This window comes from Electrona antarctica (assembly GCF_951216825.1).
Source record: "Electrona antarctica genome assembly, chromosome: 6".
NCBI lineage: Eukaryota > Metazoa > Chordata > Actinopteri > Myctophiformes > Myctophidae > Electrona > Electrona antarctica.
The window spans coordinates 47,029,129-47,050,636 of record NC_136811.1 but is presented as its reverse complement, the minus strand read 5'-3'; the positions used below and the strand labels follow the sequence as shown (position 1 = coordinate 47,050,636).

The 21,508-nt window shown below is 45.3% G+C and overlaps 1 protein-coding gene across 1 annotated transcript in view; it reads right to left on the bottom strand.

Moving 5' to 3' along the window:
- Positions 1-3,037: 3,037 nt before the first annotated feature.
- The window catches only part of itga8 (integrin, alpha 8), a 99,659-nt gene continuing 81,188 nt past the window's right edge, over positions 3,038-21,508 (bottom strand). Inside the window, exons 21-29 of the mRNA XM_079503792.1 lie at positions 20,882-20,961; positions 15,686-15,766; positions 14,248-14,353; positions 7,935-8,093; positions 6,241-6,354; positions 5,614-5,727; positions 4,349-4,450; positions 3,995-4,117; positions 3,038-3,460 (exon numbers count right to left, since the gene is read on the bottom strand). Coding sequence (XP_079359918.1) covers positions 3,371-3,460; positions 3,995-4,117; positions 4,349-4,450; positions 5,614-5,727; positions 6,241-6,354; positions 7,935-8,093; positions 14,248-14,353; positions 15,686-15,766; positions 20,882-20,961 — 969 coding nt within the window. The 3' untranslated portion in view covers positions 3,038-3,370. The remainder of the gene's footprint in view (positions 3,461-3,994; positions 4,118-4,348; positions 4,451-5,613; positions 5,728-6,240; positions 6,355-7,934; positions 8,094-14,247; positions 14,354-15,685; positions 15,767-20,881; positions 20,962-21,508) is intronic.

Here is a 21,508-nt window from a genome sequence, read left to right as displayed (position 1 = left end):
AAGAAAGGGGGGCAACAAACCCGGGAAATAAAGAAATTAGGTGGTAAATAGAAATGAAAGAATGTATTAAAGGAATAATTTCATAAATGATTACAGTAGTTAGTAGTAAAGTAGTTAGTAAAAAAAAAAGTCCATTCGCTGGCGTTCATCACGACACGGGTGACAGTAGGCTACAGGTTTACCCCTCCTGAGTGTTTTTTGTGATTTCTGTGCCCTACATGGTGTTTGGAGGGTGGAGTCGAGTGGAGATTGGAGGAGTGGCTTGTTTGGAGGCACACCTGGGCCACATCTCTTTTTTTTATCTTTTTTTCTTCTTTTATTCTCTTTTTTCACTGTACAAGCCGTTTGTACTTAGACATGCATGGCTTAATCTTTGAGACAAGCATATGCTACTGGCAGGATCAACCAGGTAGTAAACCTGTGATGAACACCACTTCTAGCCTGGCTAATAAGCCAGACTCAAATCACACTGTCACCCATTTGCCATCCGTCACCTCCATGTGCTGAACCCTTTGTTTGTAACTAGCATTTCAATCCTGTGTTCCAAGTCTGTAGGCTGTGTGCCATATGCCTTATGCTGCTGAGTGCTTGATAAGGTAACTTTAATACTGAGTGTTTAAAGACAAGGGAAGCTTGGTAGGGGGGTGCTGCCATTTAATTTGTTTTTGACTTTGTTTATGTTTAGTTAGGGAGCTTAGATTGTCATTTTTGTTTGGAGTGCCGTAGCTTAACTCTTTTCCTTTTCAGGTAGGGTGGAGTTTTGTTGTTTTGGCCTTGGCCTCCCCGATGATATATGCTTTCCCTATTGACATTTTCTATCAACTTCTGTAACCTCAAGATTATTAATAAATGTTCACTTTTTTTGGTTACGCTGGTTTGTGTTGCTTTTTAGTTATGTGTTACTCCTTAGCCTCTAGACTCCATATAAGGTCGTAACAGGGGGTACCTGGAAAAAAATCTCCCCCCAAGGGGTACCTCGGCCAATAAAGTTTGGGAACCCCTGACATAGACGGACAGTGTTGTTTAGTCAAATGAAACTTTATTTCAATAAATCTTCACAAATTATATAAAAACCCCAAACATGAATAACAAAAGACAAATACATCTACAAGTTGGATATTTACATACATACTGTGTGTCTTTAAAAAAGGCTTCTAATATATCTCAACAGGATGTCTTTAACAAATGTCACTGTACATAGTGTAGTCTCAGTACTGTAATGGGCAAAGTACTACTAGTCAGCTCTGTATCAAATGATACAGATTTAAGATGTTTTTCTTTTATTGGAGAAAGTTAGTTTTCTTACTCAATAGACAATGTCCAGCAGTCCTTACTTATTGCCCCTGTCAGGCAAAAAACCATGTCCAAAACAGTTAGGTCTTCTTTTTTTTCAAAAATAGCATAGACATGCTATTCTTTTCAACTTTTGTGTGACACTAATGATAAGGTATATAAAAGGGGAATTGATTTGCTCCAGTCATGCTTTTTGGGGAGATTAAGTTGGATTCCATTTGAACAATTTCTCATTTACGTTCAGCCCCACCCTGTCTAATACACTAAACAGTCACTTATATATACACATGTCAACAGTGAGCCGGGAAAAAAACAAGGCCAGTGTAAACAAGCTGCAGTATCACGCAACGTCCCAAATATTGCACAAGCATTCATAAATATATACACATACACTCCAATGTGTGTGTGTGTGTGTGTGTGTGTGTGTGTGTGTGTGTGTGTGTGTGTGTGTGTGTGTGTGTGTGTGTGTGTGTGTGTGTGTGTGTGTGTGTGTGTGTGTGTGTGTGTGTGTGCGTGCGTGCGTGCGTGCGTGTCTGTGTGTGGTGCTGCAGTCCTCACGTCTTCAGTCCTGTTGCTCTGGTTCTCAACTTGTGTCCGGGGACCACTAGGGGTCCTGAAGGGGGCTCCAGGGAGTCCCCAACTAAATGACAAACAGTTCATCTTAACCAGCGTTACAAGCAAATACAAATAGAGAACGTAAAAGAATGTCTGTTTTGATCACAGTGTCACTGTTATCGCTAAACCTACATCACAAAGACAGTAAATTAATTCTGGTCCAAATGACCGACCATTATCATGTATAGACAATTAACATGTTCTTAAATTGGAGTCCCAGAAATATTAATCGTATCAAATGGACGTCCGGGGGCTTAATGCATATCAAACTGGGGGGCTACTTGAAATGAAAAGGTTAAGAGACACTGCTCTACACTGAAGAAACGCCCTAAACAGAACAGACCCAGACAGCATTGCATGATGGAGCATACATAAACCTATAAAGCAGTAAGCAGTGTGTCTCAAAGTGGGGTCAAGGGACCCTCAGGGTTCCCTGAGAGGGTTCCTAATGGTCCCTTACAGCTCTGTAATAGTCTGGAAACCAGACAAATCTGCCATTGCAAAAAAGGAAAATAAAATAAAAGAATTGCCCCCACAGTGATATTAGACTGGCCATGCCAGGCTAGGTCTGTACTCTGACAGGCACTCTGTGTACACTTTCAGAGTAATACTATACTGTATACGTGCTGATGGCTTCTGAATGGAATATGAACTGAGGCTGGTTCTTTGGTTGTTCTCGTCAGGCACTCCAGGTGGAACAATCCTTTGAACACCTAACACCTTGTAAGTCCTAAAACACAAATACATTTGACATCGTCTCTGTCGGGTGGAAAGCCCATATGTCCAAAACGGTTACTTTTCAGGATTCAAATTCAAAAATAGCAAATGCAGATCTGCTACTTTTGCGTGATGCTGTAGTATGATCGAGTAGGTCATTAACTTACGAAAAAAACATTCGTTTCAGTGTAGAGTTGAAGGAGGAGCTCGGCTGTGGGTGCATGTGGAGTCAACCCGCAGATCCCAGGACTGATTTATAAGAAATAAATCTTCTTTCACAGCGAATATCTTTTTTAACTCAAATATTTGCTTCTGGCGGTCCCTGGAACAAATTATTTTGTATGAGAAAATGCATATCATTGTGGGGATCCTTGACATGAAAAGGTTTGAGCACCACTGACATAGAAACAAAGGTTGTTTTCCGAAAACTGTTTTCGTGTGTGTCTGATGTAGAAGACAGTTGTAGAATCGGCCTCAGGCCTTAATGGGTTAAACCCTCTATTGTCAGTAGAAACGGACCTGAGTTAAAACTGTACTTGGACCGCTTTTTCTTCTCCTTCTACACCAACTCTCTTCGCCCAAAATGACCGATCTACAACAACCTCGTGAGTTTGTAGATGGGCTATTTTTGGCGATTGTTCTCCCAGAACAGTCATGCTGGGGTTCAAGTGGTTATGTCACTCCGGAGGTGCTATGACCCCTCAGTCAAGCATCGACCAATCAGGAGCTGTGTTGTTGTAGAATCCTAGGCATCTGCTGATTGGTCGGATGTCAGCTGCTCCCTGTCTGAGATGTCGTCGTCGGCTGGTGGTCGCGCACGGTCGAAGAATCCACACTGAAACACACAGAGACACACAGGACATCTGAGTGTGTGTGTGTGTGTGTGTGTGTGTGTGTAACGGTGTGCATGCAAGTATATGTATTATACTAGAATTTCGCCGCCCTCCGGGCGGCTCAACTCTACTTTGCATTGCAGCGGCAATAGGAAGAAGGAAATTGCTCCACTTCATGTAATAGCTGTGTTTTTAAACCCATTATTGTGCCCTTCTGAATGGATTTTTGCTCCTCAGTGGGTTGACCAATTGATCTGGACTTTCACATGGGCATTGACCATTCGCATATGAAGAGAGTGACAGGGACGCTTTGGATATCATGTCCGTGCAATGTTCGAACGAGCATCGTGTTATTAGCACCAATAGCTTAGCTCTAACAATGAAAACATGGACTTTTCATGGTTGTCGTATGACTCACCGTCAGAAACAGCCAAAACGATGCATTTGATGCAGTGTTTGTGTGTGCACGTGCATTACCTTCCACATGACCTGTGTGTGTGTGTGTGTGTGTGTGTGTGTGTGCACACGTGCATTACCTTCCACATGACCAGTGTAAGCATGGCCAGCACCAGTAGACCCAGTAGAATGGCCAGTATGATGACCCACAGAGGGACTGCAAATGACACATCAGGAGTGCCCCACAACACCAGCGTCCCCATCTGTACACACACAGTGACACACACACACACACACACACACACACACACACACACACACACACACACACACACACTTATCGTTGCTGTCGGGCAGAAACCTTGCATGTACAAAACCGTTACTTTTCAGGAAATGTGTTCTTTTTAATGTAGTTATATTTAGTGTTAGTCACAAGCTCTTATTTCACACACACACACACACACACACACACACACACACACACACACACTTACAGAGGTGGCGTGTTGTGGCAGGGAGGGGGGCTGGATGCGGTAGGGCATCTCTGTCACCATGAAGGACACGGTGGAGTTGAGAAAGTAGGGGACGTTGCGACGCTACACAAACAACAACAATGTACATGAGAACACATTCATGAATCACACACACACACGCATTAATAATGCATCACAGACTAAACACAAGCACAAGTTAAGTGTGCAGTGTGTGAGCGAAGCAGCAATGACAGGATGTGCTACTGCTAACGTAAGCCTTGCAGTGTGAGGTGATGGAGCTGTGATGTGTTGGCATAGCAGTATAGGGTGGGCGATATATCGTGATAAATATGGTCGAGGCGATACAATGTCCTAATTTACACTTCTGTAAAATGACGGTTTCGTTCTCCAAAAAATACGTATTTTAGTCTAAATGGCCTGTTAATCCTTTTTCTTTTAGTTTTTGTTACCTTGTAGGTGGTTGTACTGTTAAAGGACTACTTCACCACTTTTCAACCTACCTTCATATATAGTTGGTCCTCTGTTTTTGTCTGTGTCTCATAGGAGGGCTGTGGGCAGTTCAGAAACCATCGTTAGGCTGATTCTTTTTTTTTTTTTTTACCATTTTCTTTTTTTATATACATATATTTAGATTTTTATTATCGTGAGAATGATGGCTTCCATTATCGCATTGCAACTTTTCAGGAATAGGAAGCCTGCAGTTTCAATTAGCTTGGATTCCCGTGATGTCATTGGTGGACGGGTTTCTGAAATGCCCACAGACACAGACTGAGTAGAAACAATTTGTGGCATTTTATCATGAACATTAGCGAGGACCAATTATATGAAGATAGGTTGAAAAGTGGTGAAGTCGTCCCTTTGAGTAACTTGAAAAATAACCATAAAAAACACATGAAAGATATTGTGATAATATTGTGTCGTGAAACTGCTTGGGAAAATATTGTGATCATATATTGTTCCATATTGCCCACCGTAGCAGTATCAGTGTGAGTGTATGTATCTGGAACTACAGTACAGTTCACTACAGTGAACTTTGCTTTCCCTCATGCTTTTCACCAACCTTTTCTGGATCAGGGCCCACTTGAAACTGTCGAAAATGTCCGTGGCCCAGTTACTGTGTAAATTCATTTTTATCAGCATCAGTTCCTGAGTTTCAACTGCACATGAGTGTGTTTGTGCGTGAGCATGTGTGTGTGTGTGTGTGTGTGTGTGTGTGTGTGTGTGTGTGTGTGTGTGTGTGTGCGTGCGTGCGTGGGTTAGTTCACCTGTAAGAAGGTATGGACCCAGAGCCTGGAGCGTATTTTGACCACAGCACTCTGACCGCGATCCAATCGTCCCACCACACATGTGATCCTCAGACAACTGATATTAGTACAGTTCTACAGAGAGAGAGAGAGAGAGAGAGATTTGTGCCAAATAGTTTATGCTTCATGGCAGTGGTTCTCAAACATTTGAATTTCAAGGACCGCCATAACTCTACAAATGGAACCGGTTCTATTTAATATAGTATCTATAGCGCAGTTTGAATGTTCTCTTTCTTTTTTTTTTACCAATGTTGTCTGCTCTCTCTCTACCATTTAATGTTTTTAAATGGCTTTGCCTCTTTTTAATGTGTCTGTTGTGTTAGATGGGTTAAATGTGACGTGTTGTGATGAGTTGCATTGTATGCCTAGTGTGAATTATGTAAGTGTAAAGTGACAATAAAACGATTCTGACCCCTAGAGCCCACTTTGAGAACCACTGCTTTAAACACATCGACTGTAGGAAAAGCAATGAATCTGTCAAAATACTGTTTTACTGAAGAACTTTTACAGTTTACAGTAAGTGACAGGGCTTAAAGGGAGGCACAACTTGTATATTTATGAGTTTGTTTGCTATGGTTTGTTTTTTACCAGCGTCTTGCTGCTGTAACTCTGACCCACGCTGGCAGCTCGTCTGTGGCGGCGAGGAGAGCTGGAGTTCCTCAAGAAACCTAACAACTCTGGAGTATCCTGGAGAGAGGAGATCTGATGGAGAGAGAGAGAGAGAGAGAGAGAGAGATGTTAATACTTACTATAAAATGTATACTGGAGTACAACTCTACCACAGTTATTAACAAGACAATGGTTCTGTAATAATTTATTGTAATAGCCCTAAACCTACAGTACATCAATTGCTTGTTTAGTGTTAACTAACTAACTAACCACAAGTTATGTTGCCACTCTCTCTCTTTCTCTCTGTCTCTTTGGTACTGCAAGTAGTGCATTGTTAAATGATCCATCCAGAACTACATTTTGAAGCAGTACATGGTCAGAGGGATGTTCATAGTTAACCGTTAATCGATCGTTAAGAAATTCTTCAATTAAACTTAGCAATGAATTCTGTGGTTTTATAATTGGGGGGTTTTCTGTGAACGTAATGCTGTCTGCGCACGCACATGGCTGAGGAACGCACATGTGGGCTGGTTAAAAAAAGTCCCCCCCACTTTGGTAGCCACAGAAACGTCTTTGCTTTTGTAAGTGATGTGACAGACAAGACAGTGCACTTTTCATTTCATTTTATTCCTCATACAAACATGCCATTGCCTGTCCCGGTATCTCAAATGGTCAAATAAATATTTGATTAAGGAATATAATATGCCTTTTGTATTCTTTCTGTATATCAGCAAAATGTAGATTTCAGATTTAGTTTTTAAACGCCGCTTATCAAATAACCGGTTAATGGATTGATAAGGTTATCAATTATCAATGAATACATTAATTGATAATACATGCCTAGGTCATACAGTAGGTCATACAGGACAGGATTTCATTAAAGTGCAGTGGGACTTGCAGAACACATTTAGACATCAGACTACCTCAGACAGCAGACACAATCAATATCCTATGTTATAGTGATTCATGTTTAGAGGACATATGGGCCGCACACCAAAAGCAGCGGATCCTGGAATTTGCCTAATAAATAGATTATGAGATGTCTTGTGTGCAAAGTTGCTATTTTGGCCTGAGGGTGGCACTAGAGGATTCTGCATCTCAACAGAAATATAGTGAGCTTATGGGAGAGTCGGGGGACTAGTAGAAGGTAATGAGTATAGCACTCTTTAGTGCATACTCATAGACGTACTGTACACATATTCTCCTGTTAGACAGATGTTAGGTTCTTAGCTTGCTTATGATTCTTGATGAGTATTTTAATGTATTTGATGTATTATCATGTGTTGTTCTTGCTTACTGTAAATCGCTCTGGATTAAGAGTGTCTGCTAATTGTAAATTGTAAGGTAATATTGCAGTACTAAATGGCAGTTATATTTTGGTTGCAGGCAGGTGAAATCATCACGGGAGCATTAACGTGCAGGTGTGGGTTTACGAGTTCCATGAACCTAGGTGGAAATGATCAGACGGCTCCACCTTGAATACTTTTCACTTTCATAAGTTCAAGTTCAAATTCAAGGTCACAATCAAGGTAAAGGTCACAATTACGGCCTGGGCCGTGGCTAAGAGGTCCAGGCACCTTGGCTGGTAATCCAGTCTGGCAGTGTGCCGCGGGTTCGACTCCCGATCCCAACGGCATTTACTGTGTGCGTGCGTGCGTGCTTGTGTGCGTTACCTGTAAAGCGAGGGGGTTGAGGCTAGTGTTGCTCCGGCAGCTGATTGGTCCGTCAGTGTGAATCTCCATGGCGTAAAGCAGGTTCTCGTCACGGAAACGAGCGGGCCAGCCAATCAGCAGCTCCGCCTGTCTGATACTACTGGGACCTGAGTTATGAAGCTGGAGAGAGAGAGAGATACATAAATCAGTGTCTCTCAACCTTTTGGATTTCAAGGACCCCAGTTTGATATGCGTTAGGTCACAGACCAACACTGTTTTATCTCTGGGATCCCAATCTACATCTCTGTGTTAATTTAACTCTGAGTGACAGACCCCGTAAGGGTCCATTTGGACAGTTGCTGCTGTGCAACAGTTGCTGCTGTGAAAAGAAATTGCAATTTAAAAATGAGTTGCGAGCCCCCCTTCTTGGTTTTCATACATTTGACGAACGGCATCCCGACATTCAAACCTGTCTCCATTGACAGGAGGTGCGATGACTTTGTCGTCCAGCTGTGTTCTAATCTAGACTATAGCTCCACTATCAAAGCCTTTTCAGGGAGAGACATTATGACATCACCCTCTGAGGTCAACAGCAAAACATCCCTGAACTGACTGAGAGAGAGAGAGAGAGAGAGAGAGAGAGAGAGAGAGAGAGAGAGAGAGAGAGATTAAGGGGTTGAGAGAGGGGAGAGGTTGGGAAGAGAGAGATGGTTGGAAAGAGGAGAGAGAGGGGTTCATAAATGGAGAGACAGCCAGACAGATAGAGAGAACGGAAATGGAATGTTATCAGGATATGGAGGGTCTCTGACTCTCCAGCCCCTATTAGTCCCCAGTAACCGCATACTATGAATGGAGAGAGAGACAGGTCCGCTGTTCTCCATACTATTAATGGAGAGAGAGACAGGTCCGCTGTTCTCCATACTATGAATGGAGAGAGAGACAGGTCCGCTGTTCTCCATACTATGAATGGAGAGAGAGACAGGTCTGCTGTTCTCCATTATGAATGGAGAGAGAGACAGGTCCGCTGTTCTCCATACTATGAATGGAGAGAGAGACAGGTCTGCTGTTCTCCATTATGAATGGAGAGAGAGACAGGTCCGCTGTTCTCCATACTATGAATGGAGAGAGAGACAGGTCCGCTGTTCTCCATACTATGAATGGAGAGAGAGACAGGTCCGCTGTTCTCCATTATGAATGGAGAGAGAGACAGGTCCGCTGTTCTCCATACTATGAATGGAGAGAGAGACAGGTCCGCTGTTCTCCATACTATGAATGGAGAGAGAGACAGGTCCGCTGTTCTCCATACTATGAATGGAGAGAGAGACAGGTCCGCTGTTCTCCATACTATGAATGGAGAGAGAGACAGGTCCGCTGTTCTCCATACTATGAATGGAGAGAGAGACAGGTCCGCTGTTCTCCATACTATGAATGGAGAGAGAGACAGGTCCGCTGTTCTCCATTATGAATGGAGAGAGAGACAGGTCTGCTGTTCTCCATTATGAATGGAGAGAGAGACAGGTCCGCTGTTCTCCATACTATGAATGGAGAGAGAGACAGGTCCGCTGTTCTCCATACTATGAATGGAGAGAGAGACAGGTCCGCTGTTCTCCATACTATGAATGGAGAGAGAGACAGGTCCGCTGTTCTCCATTATGAATGGAGAGAGAGACAGGTCCGCTGTTCTCCATACTATGAATGGAGAGAGAGACAGGTCCGCTGTTCTCCATACTATGAATGGAGAGAGAGACAGGTCTGCTGTTCTCCATTATGAATGGAGAGAGAGACAGGTCCGCTGTTCTCCATACTATGAATGGAGAGAGAGACAGGTCCGCTGTTCTCCATACTATGAATGGAGAGAGAGACAGGTCCGCTGTTCTCCATACTATGAATGGAGAGAGAGACAGGTCCGCTGTTCTCCATTATGAATGGAGAGAGAGACAGGTCTGCTGTTCTCCATTATGAATGGAGAGAGAGACAGGTCCGCTGTTCTCCATACTATGAATGGAGAGAGAGACAGGTCCGCTGTTCTCCATACTATGAATGGAGAGAGAGACAGGTCCGCTGTTCTCCATACTATGAATGGAGAGAGAGACAGGTCCGCTGTTCTCCATTATGAATGGAGAGAGAGACAGGTCCGCTGTTCTCCATACTATGAATGGAGAGAGAGACAGGTCCGCTGTTCTCCATACTATGAATGGAGAGAGAGACAGGTCCGCTGTTCTCCATACTATGAATGGAGAGAGAGACAGGTCCGCTGTTCTCCATTATGAATGGAGAGAGAGACAGGTCCGCTGTTCTCCATACTATGAATGGAGAGAGAGACAGGTCCGCTGTTCTCCATTATGAATGGAGAGAGAGACAGGTCCGCTGTTCTCCATACTATGAATGGATAGAGAGACAGGTCCGCTGTTCTCCATACTATGAATGGAGAGAGAGACAGGTCCGCTGTTCTCCATACTATGAATGGAGAGAGAGACAGGTCCGCTGTTCTCCATACTATGAATGGAGAGAGAGACAGGTCTGCTGTTCTCCATACTATGAATGGAGAGAGAGACAGGTCCGCTGTTCTCCATACTATGAATGGATAGAGAGACAGGTCCGCTGTTCTCCATACTATGAATGGAGAGAGAGACAGGTCTGCTGTTCTCCATACTATGAATGGAGAGAGAGACAGGTCCGCTGTTCTCCATACTATGAATGGAGAGAGAGACAGGTCCGCTGTTCTCCATACTATGAATGGAGAGAGAGACAGGTCTGCTGTTCTCCATACTATGAATGGAGAGAGAGACAGGTCCGCTGTTCTCCATTATGAATGGAGAGAGAGACAGGTCCGCTGTTCTCCATACTATGAATGGAGAGAGAGACAGGTCCGCTGTTCTCCATACTATGAATGGAGAGAGAGACAGGTCCGCTGTTCTCCATTATGAATGGAGAGAGAGACAGGTCCGCTGTTCTCCATTATGAATGGAGAGAGAGACAGGTCCGCTGTTCTCCATTATGAATGGAGAGAGAGACAGGTCCGCTGTTCTCCATTATGAATGGAGAGAGAGACAGGTCCGCTGTTCTCCATACTATGAATGGAGAGAGAGACAGGTCCGCTGTTCTCCATTGACTGAGGCGGTGATTAGATTATGCTAACCATGTGGTGATGCAACCTGTCTGTCCTCCTGTATTCTGGACCAGGCACGACTGTAAGGCCGGAGTAAACTCCATACCAGCACCTTTCATACAGTAGATATAACAGGGCTAAATAGGCTTGACGAGCAGCAGCTGAACACATGTAGGCCTTGTCTATATGATAAATTATTACAAAACAAACATTAATGGTGCTTAGAGGGAAGGTATGGCGAGACCTGTGGCTTCTGTAAAGTCTTAGTTCAACAGTAAAAGGAAAGGTTCAGTGAATTATGAGGTTTAATGAACCATCAACTCAATAAATCCTCACGGCTCCCTTGTCAAACACCTCCAACCCCCCAACCCTCCCCTCTCTCCCTTTCAATTCAATCCACCCTAAAACATGATCATTAGGTACTGTATTATTATAATATAAGGAGGAAGAACTTTTTCCAAAAAGTGTACAGTATTTGTTAAAATGCTTTTATGTGGACACGCCCACCAGTAGGTGGTGATCCACCTGAACTGAAGCCGCACCCACAGCTGTAGTTGTATGATAAAGGGGGAGGGGTTATGGGAGGCGCTGATAGTGTGATGTCACTATATTACTGTTTATTTCATTGGCCCGTTTGACTGTCAAGGGTTCAGCCTCCAGGAAGAAACCCTAAATACAAAGTTAATACACCATTGCACATAAAAACGACTCCAGGGTGTCTAATGAAGTACTGTCACCTCATAGACACATGAAAAACTGGAAAAATACAAAAATTGTGGCACTCCATCTTTAAATAGGGCCTAATTTAAAATTTCACACACGCACGCACGCACGCACGCACGCACGCACGCACGCACGCACGCACACACACACACACACACACACACAGTCATTAACACAGCAGAGAGTGGTCCATACAGCACAGGATGGCGCTGCTGCGGGGCAAACCTTCTGCCAGAGTGAGACTCTGAGGTCTCTCTAACTGGAACCAGCTGAACATGAAAACCATTATCAACTGCAGGACAGGACACAGTGGATGTCTCTCACACACACACACACACACACACACACACACACACACACACACACACACACACACACACACACACACACACACACACACACACACACACACACACACACACACACACACACACACACACATTCCAGTCGTAAACTGTGGTCACTTTGTCTTCCATTCTGTCTGTATGTATCTTATATACCTCTGCTCTGTCTTCTGTGTCTCTAATGTCCACCACCTCACCTCAGGAAGAGTCTTAATTCCTCTCGCTGTCTCTCTCTCTCTCTCTCTCTCTCTCTCTCTCTCTCTCTCTCTCTCTCTCTGTGCCTCTCTCTTCCCCTCTCTGTACCCCATGCCTCTCCCCTCTCTCTCCCTCTCTCGCTCTTACTCTCTCAATTCAATTCACTTCACTTTCTTCACAAATCTCTCTCAACTCCTTCCTTCCTTCTCTCTCTCTCCCTTCCCTCTCTAATAGCTGCAGAGAGGAGAAGTCTTTGATCAGCCAACACCATCATGTTTTACAGGGCTACTGGTCATTAGTGAGTGTTTATGCGAATGCACTGATATCTGTGCGTGCGTGCGTGCGTGCGTGCGTGCGAGTGTGCGTGCGTGCGTGCGTGCGTGCGTGCGTGCGTGCGTGCGTCCCAGTGTTTTATCTGAGCGCTCGCGCTCGACTCACATTCAACCATAAAACAACTATTATTACATCCCTCTTCCCCTTTATTTGGAGAACAATGTATAAACTGATAATAAAATGGTGAAACACAACGCAATTAAAGCACAATTGCTCTTGCGGTGGGTTGTCTCTTTTCATTAGCACCAGCTGTGTGGTAACATTTCATACCCATCATAGTTGTGGTGTTGATGAACATGTGAACATACAATATTGATTGGCGTATGAGTTGGACTGCTCTGACTGAAGAGAACAATGGGGACTGTGAACCAGAGCATCCCCATCGAGAAAGAGCAGGCACACATTTTGATAATGATTGCATTAGACAGGAAAGAAGTTACAGATAATTTCTTTGTATAGTACAGTTTAGGATAAATTATCACTCAAACATGTTGCTGCTGTTATACTATTATACTATCAACAAAGAAAATACACTGATAGAGGGTATGCACGTGACATCATCATCATACGCGGAAGTGGAGTGTCAAAAAGCTACTTTCTGGCTTTGACAGCCCACACATCCACACAAAAAATCTGATTGCATTAAACAAGATTAAACTCACTTTGCCACTCGATTTTCCACTCACTTTATGCATGCACATACCCTCATTAACTCATTCGCCGCAGACACTACCATCTGGTGGCTGAATAGATACTTTTTTGAAAGCCGTTAATCTCAGAAACCGAGACCCCGGTGAGTGTCATCAGGCTACTAGGCTAGCCTAGGTGAGTGTCATCAGGCTACTAGGCTAGCCTAGGTGAGTGTCATCAGGCTACTAGACTAGCCTAGGTGAGTGTCATCAGGCTACTAGACTAGCCTAGCTGAGTGTCATCAGGCTACTAGGCTAGCCTAGCTGAGTGTCATCAGGCTACTAGGCTAGCCTAGCTGAGTGTCATCAGGCTACTAGGCTAGCCTAGCTGAGTGTCATCAGGCTACTAGACTAGCCTAGCTGAGTGTCATCAGGCTACTAGGCTAGCCTAGCTGAGTGTCATCAGGCTACTAGGCTAGCCTAGCTGAGTGTCATCAGGCTACTAGGCTAGCCTAGCTGAGTGTCATCAGGCTACTAGGCTAGCCTAGCTGAGTGTCATCAGGCTACTAGGCTAGCCTAGCTGAGTGTCATCATGCTACTAGGCTAGCCTAGGTGCCCGGACCGCAAGGCCAGTGGTCCGGGGCATATACAGTACATCCTTTTACCTTTAAATCTGGGACAGTATCTGTGTCACATTAGTTGTTGCTATAGCAACATTAATTTATTTTACATTTTTGAATAAAACTGTATCACAATTTGAATTAAGTAATATCACACGTGAGGGTGTGCTGTACTGTGATTATTGGCATGTCAGCGATGCGGTCAGGAACGAGGTGGTTCCCCAAGCATCACTGAAGTAATATTGTGATTATCCAACAGTTAAAACACATCAAAATGTATTCATATTGCGGGGCAATTCATAATAAAAATACTGTTTTGCTATTCTTATCTCCGTTTCCCTGTAAATAGAAGAGTCTATATCTGTCTCACAGGAGTCGTACCTCATAGATGTGCGTCACTTGTGGTCCAACATCATCTTCTTTGACTGGTTTCTCTTTAGGCTCCCAGCGACGTAGCGGCAGCACCACCTGGGATGGATGTGACACCCTGCACAAAAGAGATGGACAGCTACTGTTATTATATTACTACTATAGTAGTATACTGTATTATATTTATGTACATATATGGTAAAGCGTTCTACAGTGCAAAGTAGAAATACTTCAGAATCAAAATCAGTACTTGATACAAACTCATGATATTACTTACTGTAAGTCGCTCAGTCTGGATTAAGAGCGTCTGCTAAATGACTAGTAAATTGTAAATTGTAATAATACTCAAAACTAACCCATACTAATGCTAACGCAAACAAACACTAACTCATACAAACTCCAACTGACATGTACATTACTTTCTGTCCTCCTACTCGCCGCTCTCTCATCAATCCCTATATGCAGTACGGAATAGATCTTTGTCTGTTTGTGTGTACAACCGACTAGACTCAAACCAAGTCATGCTGGGCACACTTTGAAGTGATTGTATGCGTGTGCGTGTGTGCATGTGTGTTAGTTGGGGTGGGAACAGGGTGCCATGCACGCACGTGTGTCAGACGGACAGAGCCAGCCCCATGTGCACATCATTAGCCCCGATCTATTCTTGGAAAGCCTGTTTGATGTTTTTTTTTTTTCCCCCCGTCGTCCTGACATGTAAACAGGCAAGATGTAGATGGCAGTCACGACGATGTATGACAACAAAGTCCCACAAGACTAGAGACGGCAGAAAGCTGATCATCTGTGTCTGGGAAAAGGGGAATAGTGTGTTTGAAACACTGAGGAAAGCCTGCGTGCCGAAACGCGTTCGTTTCTCTAGGTGGACTGCTGCTGCATGTGATTTCATGAAATAAAGAAACTCAAACTTTATTAAGAGAGTGCGGATATTCCCCTTTTTCCATTGATCTTCAAGAATCTGCACCCATCAGCTACAGAGACTCAACTTGACTCCCTGAGTAGAGCGCGCCTTCACCTATAACGGTCTTGTTGTTCTAATCTGTGTCTGGGACCTGATCGTCTGATCTCTCAACCACTTTCGTGGGTCGTGACCCAACAGTGTGTCACCAGATAGTTTGGGTGGAATCAATGCCAAACGTGTGTGACTTGGCTAGATCAGTGATTCTCAGAGTGGGGTCTATGGACCCTCAGGGCAGCTCGTTGGGGTTCTAAATGGACCACTACAGGGCTGTAACTCTCAGAGTATACTGGTTACATTTGTATGCTCTCAGAGTTATGGGGGTAATTGAAAGTAAAAAGTTTGAGAACCTCTGGACTAGATATTTCTCACTATTCCAGACTATAGTATTATATGTTTGTATTCATATTGCCGTGTATTTGCGGTCAGCACAGTGAGTATCTGTATATGAAAGGTCAGACTTGACGCTGGACTCACCCTCGTAAATCCATCTGGGCCCTTGCAACGATGGACAGGTTGAGGACGACTGCGTTACTGTCGGGGTTGTCTTTGTTAGAGCTGGGAAGAGACACACGCACGCACGCACGCACGCACGCACGCACGCACGCACGCACGCACACACACACACACACACACACATACATACATACACACATTCACACCACAGGATGAAAACAAAGTCTTTATTCGATAACGATCTGTTGAATCCCAAACATGTTTTCCGCCTAAAATCTGTAAAAAGTGTGCATTAGCTGGTTACGCCACTAAAGCATTTCCCCTGAAATTGGAGGAAAACAATATACTCACGCTGAAGCTGTAATGTGAAATGAAAAAACAAAACATAAAAAAAAAAAGTCCAATTCAATACTGGTTCTATTACCATGACGCCACAGAATTGTGTTGACTAGGTTCACAGCCGATCTTGTCAGGCAGCGTCTGTGTGGTGTATTTGTGCGTGCGTGTGCGTGCGCGCGTGTGTGTGTGTGTGTGTGTGTGTGTGTGTGTGTGTGTGTGTGTGTGTGTGTGTGAAGCCGCTCTGGGCTGCGAGGTTCCTCTGGGCATGTGTCTCGGATCCCCTTTTGTTTCCCCGAAACCACAGAGACAGAAACGACTCCTATTTACATGACTGCCAGACAGTTATCCCTTTGTTTGGATAGATGTGTATTGTGTGCATGTGTGTGTGAGAGAGAGGAGAGTCTGTGTGTGTGTGTGTGTGTGTGTGTGTGTGTGTGTGTGTGTGTGCGTGCGTGCGTGCGTGCGTGCGTGCGTACGTACGTGTGTGAGAGAGGAGAGTCTGTGTGTGTGTGTGTGTGTGTGTGTGTGCGTGTGTGTGTGTGTGTGTGTGCGTGCGTGCGTGCGTGCGTATGGGGCTCCGTTAGTGCCACGAGGGGCGCATGACGCCTCCTGTGACCACATGATTTTTTCTTACGTGTGTGTGTGTGTGTGTACACGTTCGTTCTGCGCGTGCACTGCACAAAAGCACGCGTTACGCGCTGCAACGCGTCGTGTACATTTACGCGTAAGCTACATGCGCTACAACCTGTCACGTACATTCACACGTAAGCACGCGTTACGCGCTGCAACGCGTCACGTACATTCACACGTAGTCTACTTCCATGCGCTGCAACGTGTCACGTACATTCACACGTAGTCTGAACCGTAATCAGAGGACCACTGGGGTCCACTGAGCAGAGGACCACTGGGGTCCACTGAGCAGAGGACCACTGCAGGGTCCACTGAGCAGAGGACCACTGCAGGGTCCACTGAGCAGAGGACCACTGCAGGGTCCACTGAGCAGAGGACCACTGGGGTCCACTGAGCAGAGGACCACTGGGGTCCACTGAGCAGAGGACCACAGGGGTCCACTGAGCAGAGGACCACTGGGGTCCACTGAGCAGAGGACCACTGCAGGGTCCACTGAGCAGAGGACCACTGGGGTCCACTGAGCAGAGGACCACTGGGTCCAGCTGTTTATACCAGTCTCTCTGTCATACCATCCCTCCCCACTGGGGGTGCTGTTTATACCAGTCAGTCTGTCATACCATCCCTCCCCACTGGGGGCGCTGTTTATACCATCCCTCTACACTGAGGGTGCTGTTTATACCATCCCTCCCCACTGGGGACGCTGTTTATACCAGTCTCTCTGTCATAGCATCCCTCTCCACTGGGGGCACTGTTTATACCAGTCAGTCTGTCATACCATCCCTCCCCACTGGGGGCGCTGTTTATACCAGTCAGTCTGTCATACCATCCCTCCCCACTGGGGGCGCTGTTTATACCATCCCTCTACACTGGGGGTGCTGTTTATACCATCCCTCCCCACTGGGGACGCTGTTTATACCAGTCAGTCTGTCATACCATCCCTCCCCACTGGGGGCGCTGTTTATACCAGTCAGTCTGTCATACCATCCCTCCCCACTGGGGGCGCTGTTTATACCATCCCTCTACACTGAGGGTGCTGTTTATACCATCCCTCCCCACTGGGGACGCTGTTTATACCAGTCTCTCTGTCATAGCATCCCTCTCCACTGGGGGCACTGTTTATACCAGTCAGTCTGTCATACCATCCCTCCCCACTGGGGGCGCTGTTTATACCAGTCAGTCTGTCATACCATCCCTCCCCACTGGGGGCGCTGTTTATACCAGTCAGTCTGTCATACCATCCCTCCCCACTGGGGGCGCTGTTTATACCAGTCAGTCTGTCATACCATCCCTCCCCACTGGGGGCGCTGTTTATACCATCCCTCTACACTGGGGGTGCTGTTTATACCATCCCTCCCCACTGGGGAAGCTGTTTTTTACCAGTCTCTCTGTCATAGCATCCCTCTCCACTGGGGGCACTGTTTATACCAGTTAGTCTGTCATACCATCCCTCCCCACTGGGGGCACTGTTTATACCAGTCTGTCATACCATCCCTCCCCCCTTGGGGCGCGCGGCTTGCCGAGCGGCGCGCGGCCACGCGGCCGCGCGGCTTGCCGAGCGGCGCAGGCGCGCGCCCCCCCCCCCGCCGAAAAAAATTTGGCGGCGGGGGGGGCATCAGGAAATATCCTGCCTGAGGCAGTGTTTTCGACAGGGCCGGCCCTGCCTTCAAAGATTGGTGTGGATAATGTGGGAAGGGTCTAATTATTTTATATTGATCTTTTTTGGGGTCACATTATTATATTTAGGCCTATCTTTTTTTAGGACACATTATAGCTTAATATGGAACATGAACATCTCTGCCATCAGATCGGATTGCCATGTCTGTCAGGCTGTCAGACTGTCTGTCTGTCTATCTCGAGACAGAAAAACAGAGAGACATGATAGTATTATATTTTTCGGGGAACCATGACTTCATCACAACCCATCAATCATCATTGAATGAATAGGCACTTAGAGAGAGAGAGAGAGAGAGAGAGAGAGAGAGAGAGAGAGAGAGAGAGAGACACAAGTGCGTGTCAGATAAGTGGCAGGCCGGCAGCGGACCACGGACTAAACATCTAATAGGCCTATAGGCTACACATGAACATTTTGCAAGGGCTGTTTCCATGGTGGACACCGGCCTAGGGTTAGACTTGCACAGCAGTTCATTGTCTGTCCATTGTCTGAGAAGCGCAGTGCTGATCCAATAATAAAACTCATAATGACTACAGGCGTCGAAATTAAAACCTGTCCCATCCATAGAAGCCAATCTATAATAACGCATAACAATGACATCTATTTATTCCCATGATTTGCTCTTGGGATGAATTAAACCCCGTATTTAACCAGGTCAATCTAAATGAGATTAAAGCTTATTATCTATTACATTAACATTGTAAAACGCATATGAAAAACACACCAATGGGAGACAGATTCTATAACACTTTGAATTGTATCAAAATGTGTGAAATCGTTATCTAGGCGAGCAGGTGAGATGTTGTGTCGCTACTTTTTTTTTCTGTTTTTCCCCTCTCCTTTTTGAGAGAGAAGCATAATTGTTGCGCTCTGCAGTCAGTAACACAGAAGTAATACCTCTATGGCATAAACGCATATGTTTATTGTTGTTGGAAGGGAGCTTGGCGCATTTGGGGAGCATAAAGGCATTTGAAAACATGGGCACAATTGGACCCGTTGGAAAACCAGAGCGGCACCATTGATTTGACACCATATACTGTACAGCTGTTTATTGCCTTGAAATAGAAGATTATTTAAGAGAAAATACTATAGCCTAGGGCTAGGCCTACATGTTACTGATGATAATATATTTGCAATGACGCTAAATGAAGCAAATTCGTGTCAGATCAAAGCCACGTACGGTGATGCCATGCACCATGCACTCTGCTTAAAAGCCGCTGTTGCTTATTTGCTTTTATCAATGGATATTGATAGAATATACAGTGATGAGCTGTACACGAAACAAAAGCTAAGGTTCCAAAGAACTTCAAATTGATTTGATTTGAGAGAGCTCTAAGTGTTAGAAGACACCCACGACCGCCGAGTTTTTGGCACCGACCGCGCCGTGATTGCGTAATTCCTTGCGTAATTCATTCATATCAGGAAATAATGAAAGAATCCAGCCATGGGCCAGATAAACATACAAAGCTTAGATTTCACGGATTCTGGCGTTCTTTTTATTTTTATTTTTGGTTATGATCTGACTGAGTATTAGCTAATATAAAAATCGCCTCGAACCTCAGGAAAAAGACGAGAAGAGTGCATGGCGCGGTGATCAACCAGACCCGATGTTGGAATCATACTGTACAGTTTATAATTGCCTTGAAATAAAAGATTATTTGACAGAAATTAATACAGCCTATATGTTACTGATGACTTGGAATTTAATTTTATTGCAATCAATGCAATATTGATTGCAAAGGACAGGATTCAAGAATGGAGACTTGGAGAGGGACAGCGCATGCACCTGCTGTGCGTAATTGCAGAAAGCCACTTCATAAATTGAATCACATATCAGGAGAGGTAACTGAATTAATTAATACAATTTTTTTTATTTTTTTATTTTAAGACTTACACGTGCATATGAGGCGTTCTGTGCAGGGCAGAGTTACGTCACAAGGGCACACGATGCGTTATGTGCAGAGCTGCAGTTATGTCAAAGGGGCACATGACGCGTTTTGTACAGAGCTCAGTTATGTCACACGGGTAGGTGAGGCGTTCCACGCAGCGCGCACCAAGGTGGCACAGCACCCACTCATCTCTCCGCGCCTCGCCTAGTCGCGTGACCAAATAAATCATGCGTGCGTTGACGTGTGCCTTTGCTACAGACGCATGAATCTACACGTAGACGTGTTACCCTGTAGGTCAAGATGCAGTGGTTGCACTGTTACGCGTGAACGCGCGCGTGCACGTGTTCCCATTGTGAGTCAATGGGAAACTACACTACACGTCTATGCGGTTCTGTGCAACACACAAAAAAAATTACACGATTACAGGACACGGGGTGTGCTTACGTGGCACTAACGGAGCCCCATAGCGTGCGTGCGTGCGTGCGTGCGTGCGTGCGTGCGTGCGTGCGTGCATGCGTGCGTGCGTACGTACGTGTGTGAGAGAGGAGAGTCTCTCTGTGTGTGTGTGTGTGTGTGTGTGCGTGCGTGCGTACTTACGTGTGTGAGAGGAGAGTCTCTCTGTGTGTGTGTGTGTGTGTGTGTGTGTGTGTGCGCGCGTTTGTGAGTGCGTGCGTGCATGTGTGTTACCTGTGTATCTGCAGCTCAAAGCTGATCTTGGGCCCGGCATCATCCAGCCTCTGGACAGAGAACCGCAGACCAACGGACAACTGGGAAACAATGACAGAGAGAGAGAGAGAGAGAGAGAGAGAGAGAGAGAGAGAGAGAGAGAGAGAGAGAGTTACAAGAAGGGCAGAGACAAGAAAGTAAGAACAGGATAGAGAAGAAAATATACCAAGTGAGATGTAAGGAGAGAGAGCCAACAGAGAGAGAGAGAGAGAGAGATAGAGAGAAATAGATGATGGAATGAAAAGAAGGCAGGGGGTCAAAGAGAAGGAGAGAGGGAGGGATTGAGAAAGGACAGAAAGAAGAAGAGAGGAAGAGAGCATAAATGAAAGCCCATGGCATGTTAGTGACAAGCAGACAGCAAGACCTGCTGTGTGTGTGTGTGTGTGTGTGTGTGTGTGCGTGCGTGCGTGCGTGGGTGCGTGCGTGCGTGCGTGCGTGCGTGCGTGCGTGCATGTGTGTGTGTGTGCGTGTGTGCGTGTTTACTTTAAGGACCTGTAAAAAAGGTAGTCCGAGAAAAACCAGACGTACTTCTACACGGGCGTGTTGTGTACACGTGACGTGATCACACACACGCACACGCACGCGCAC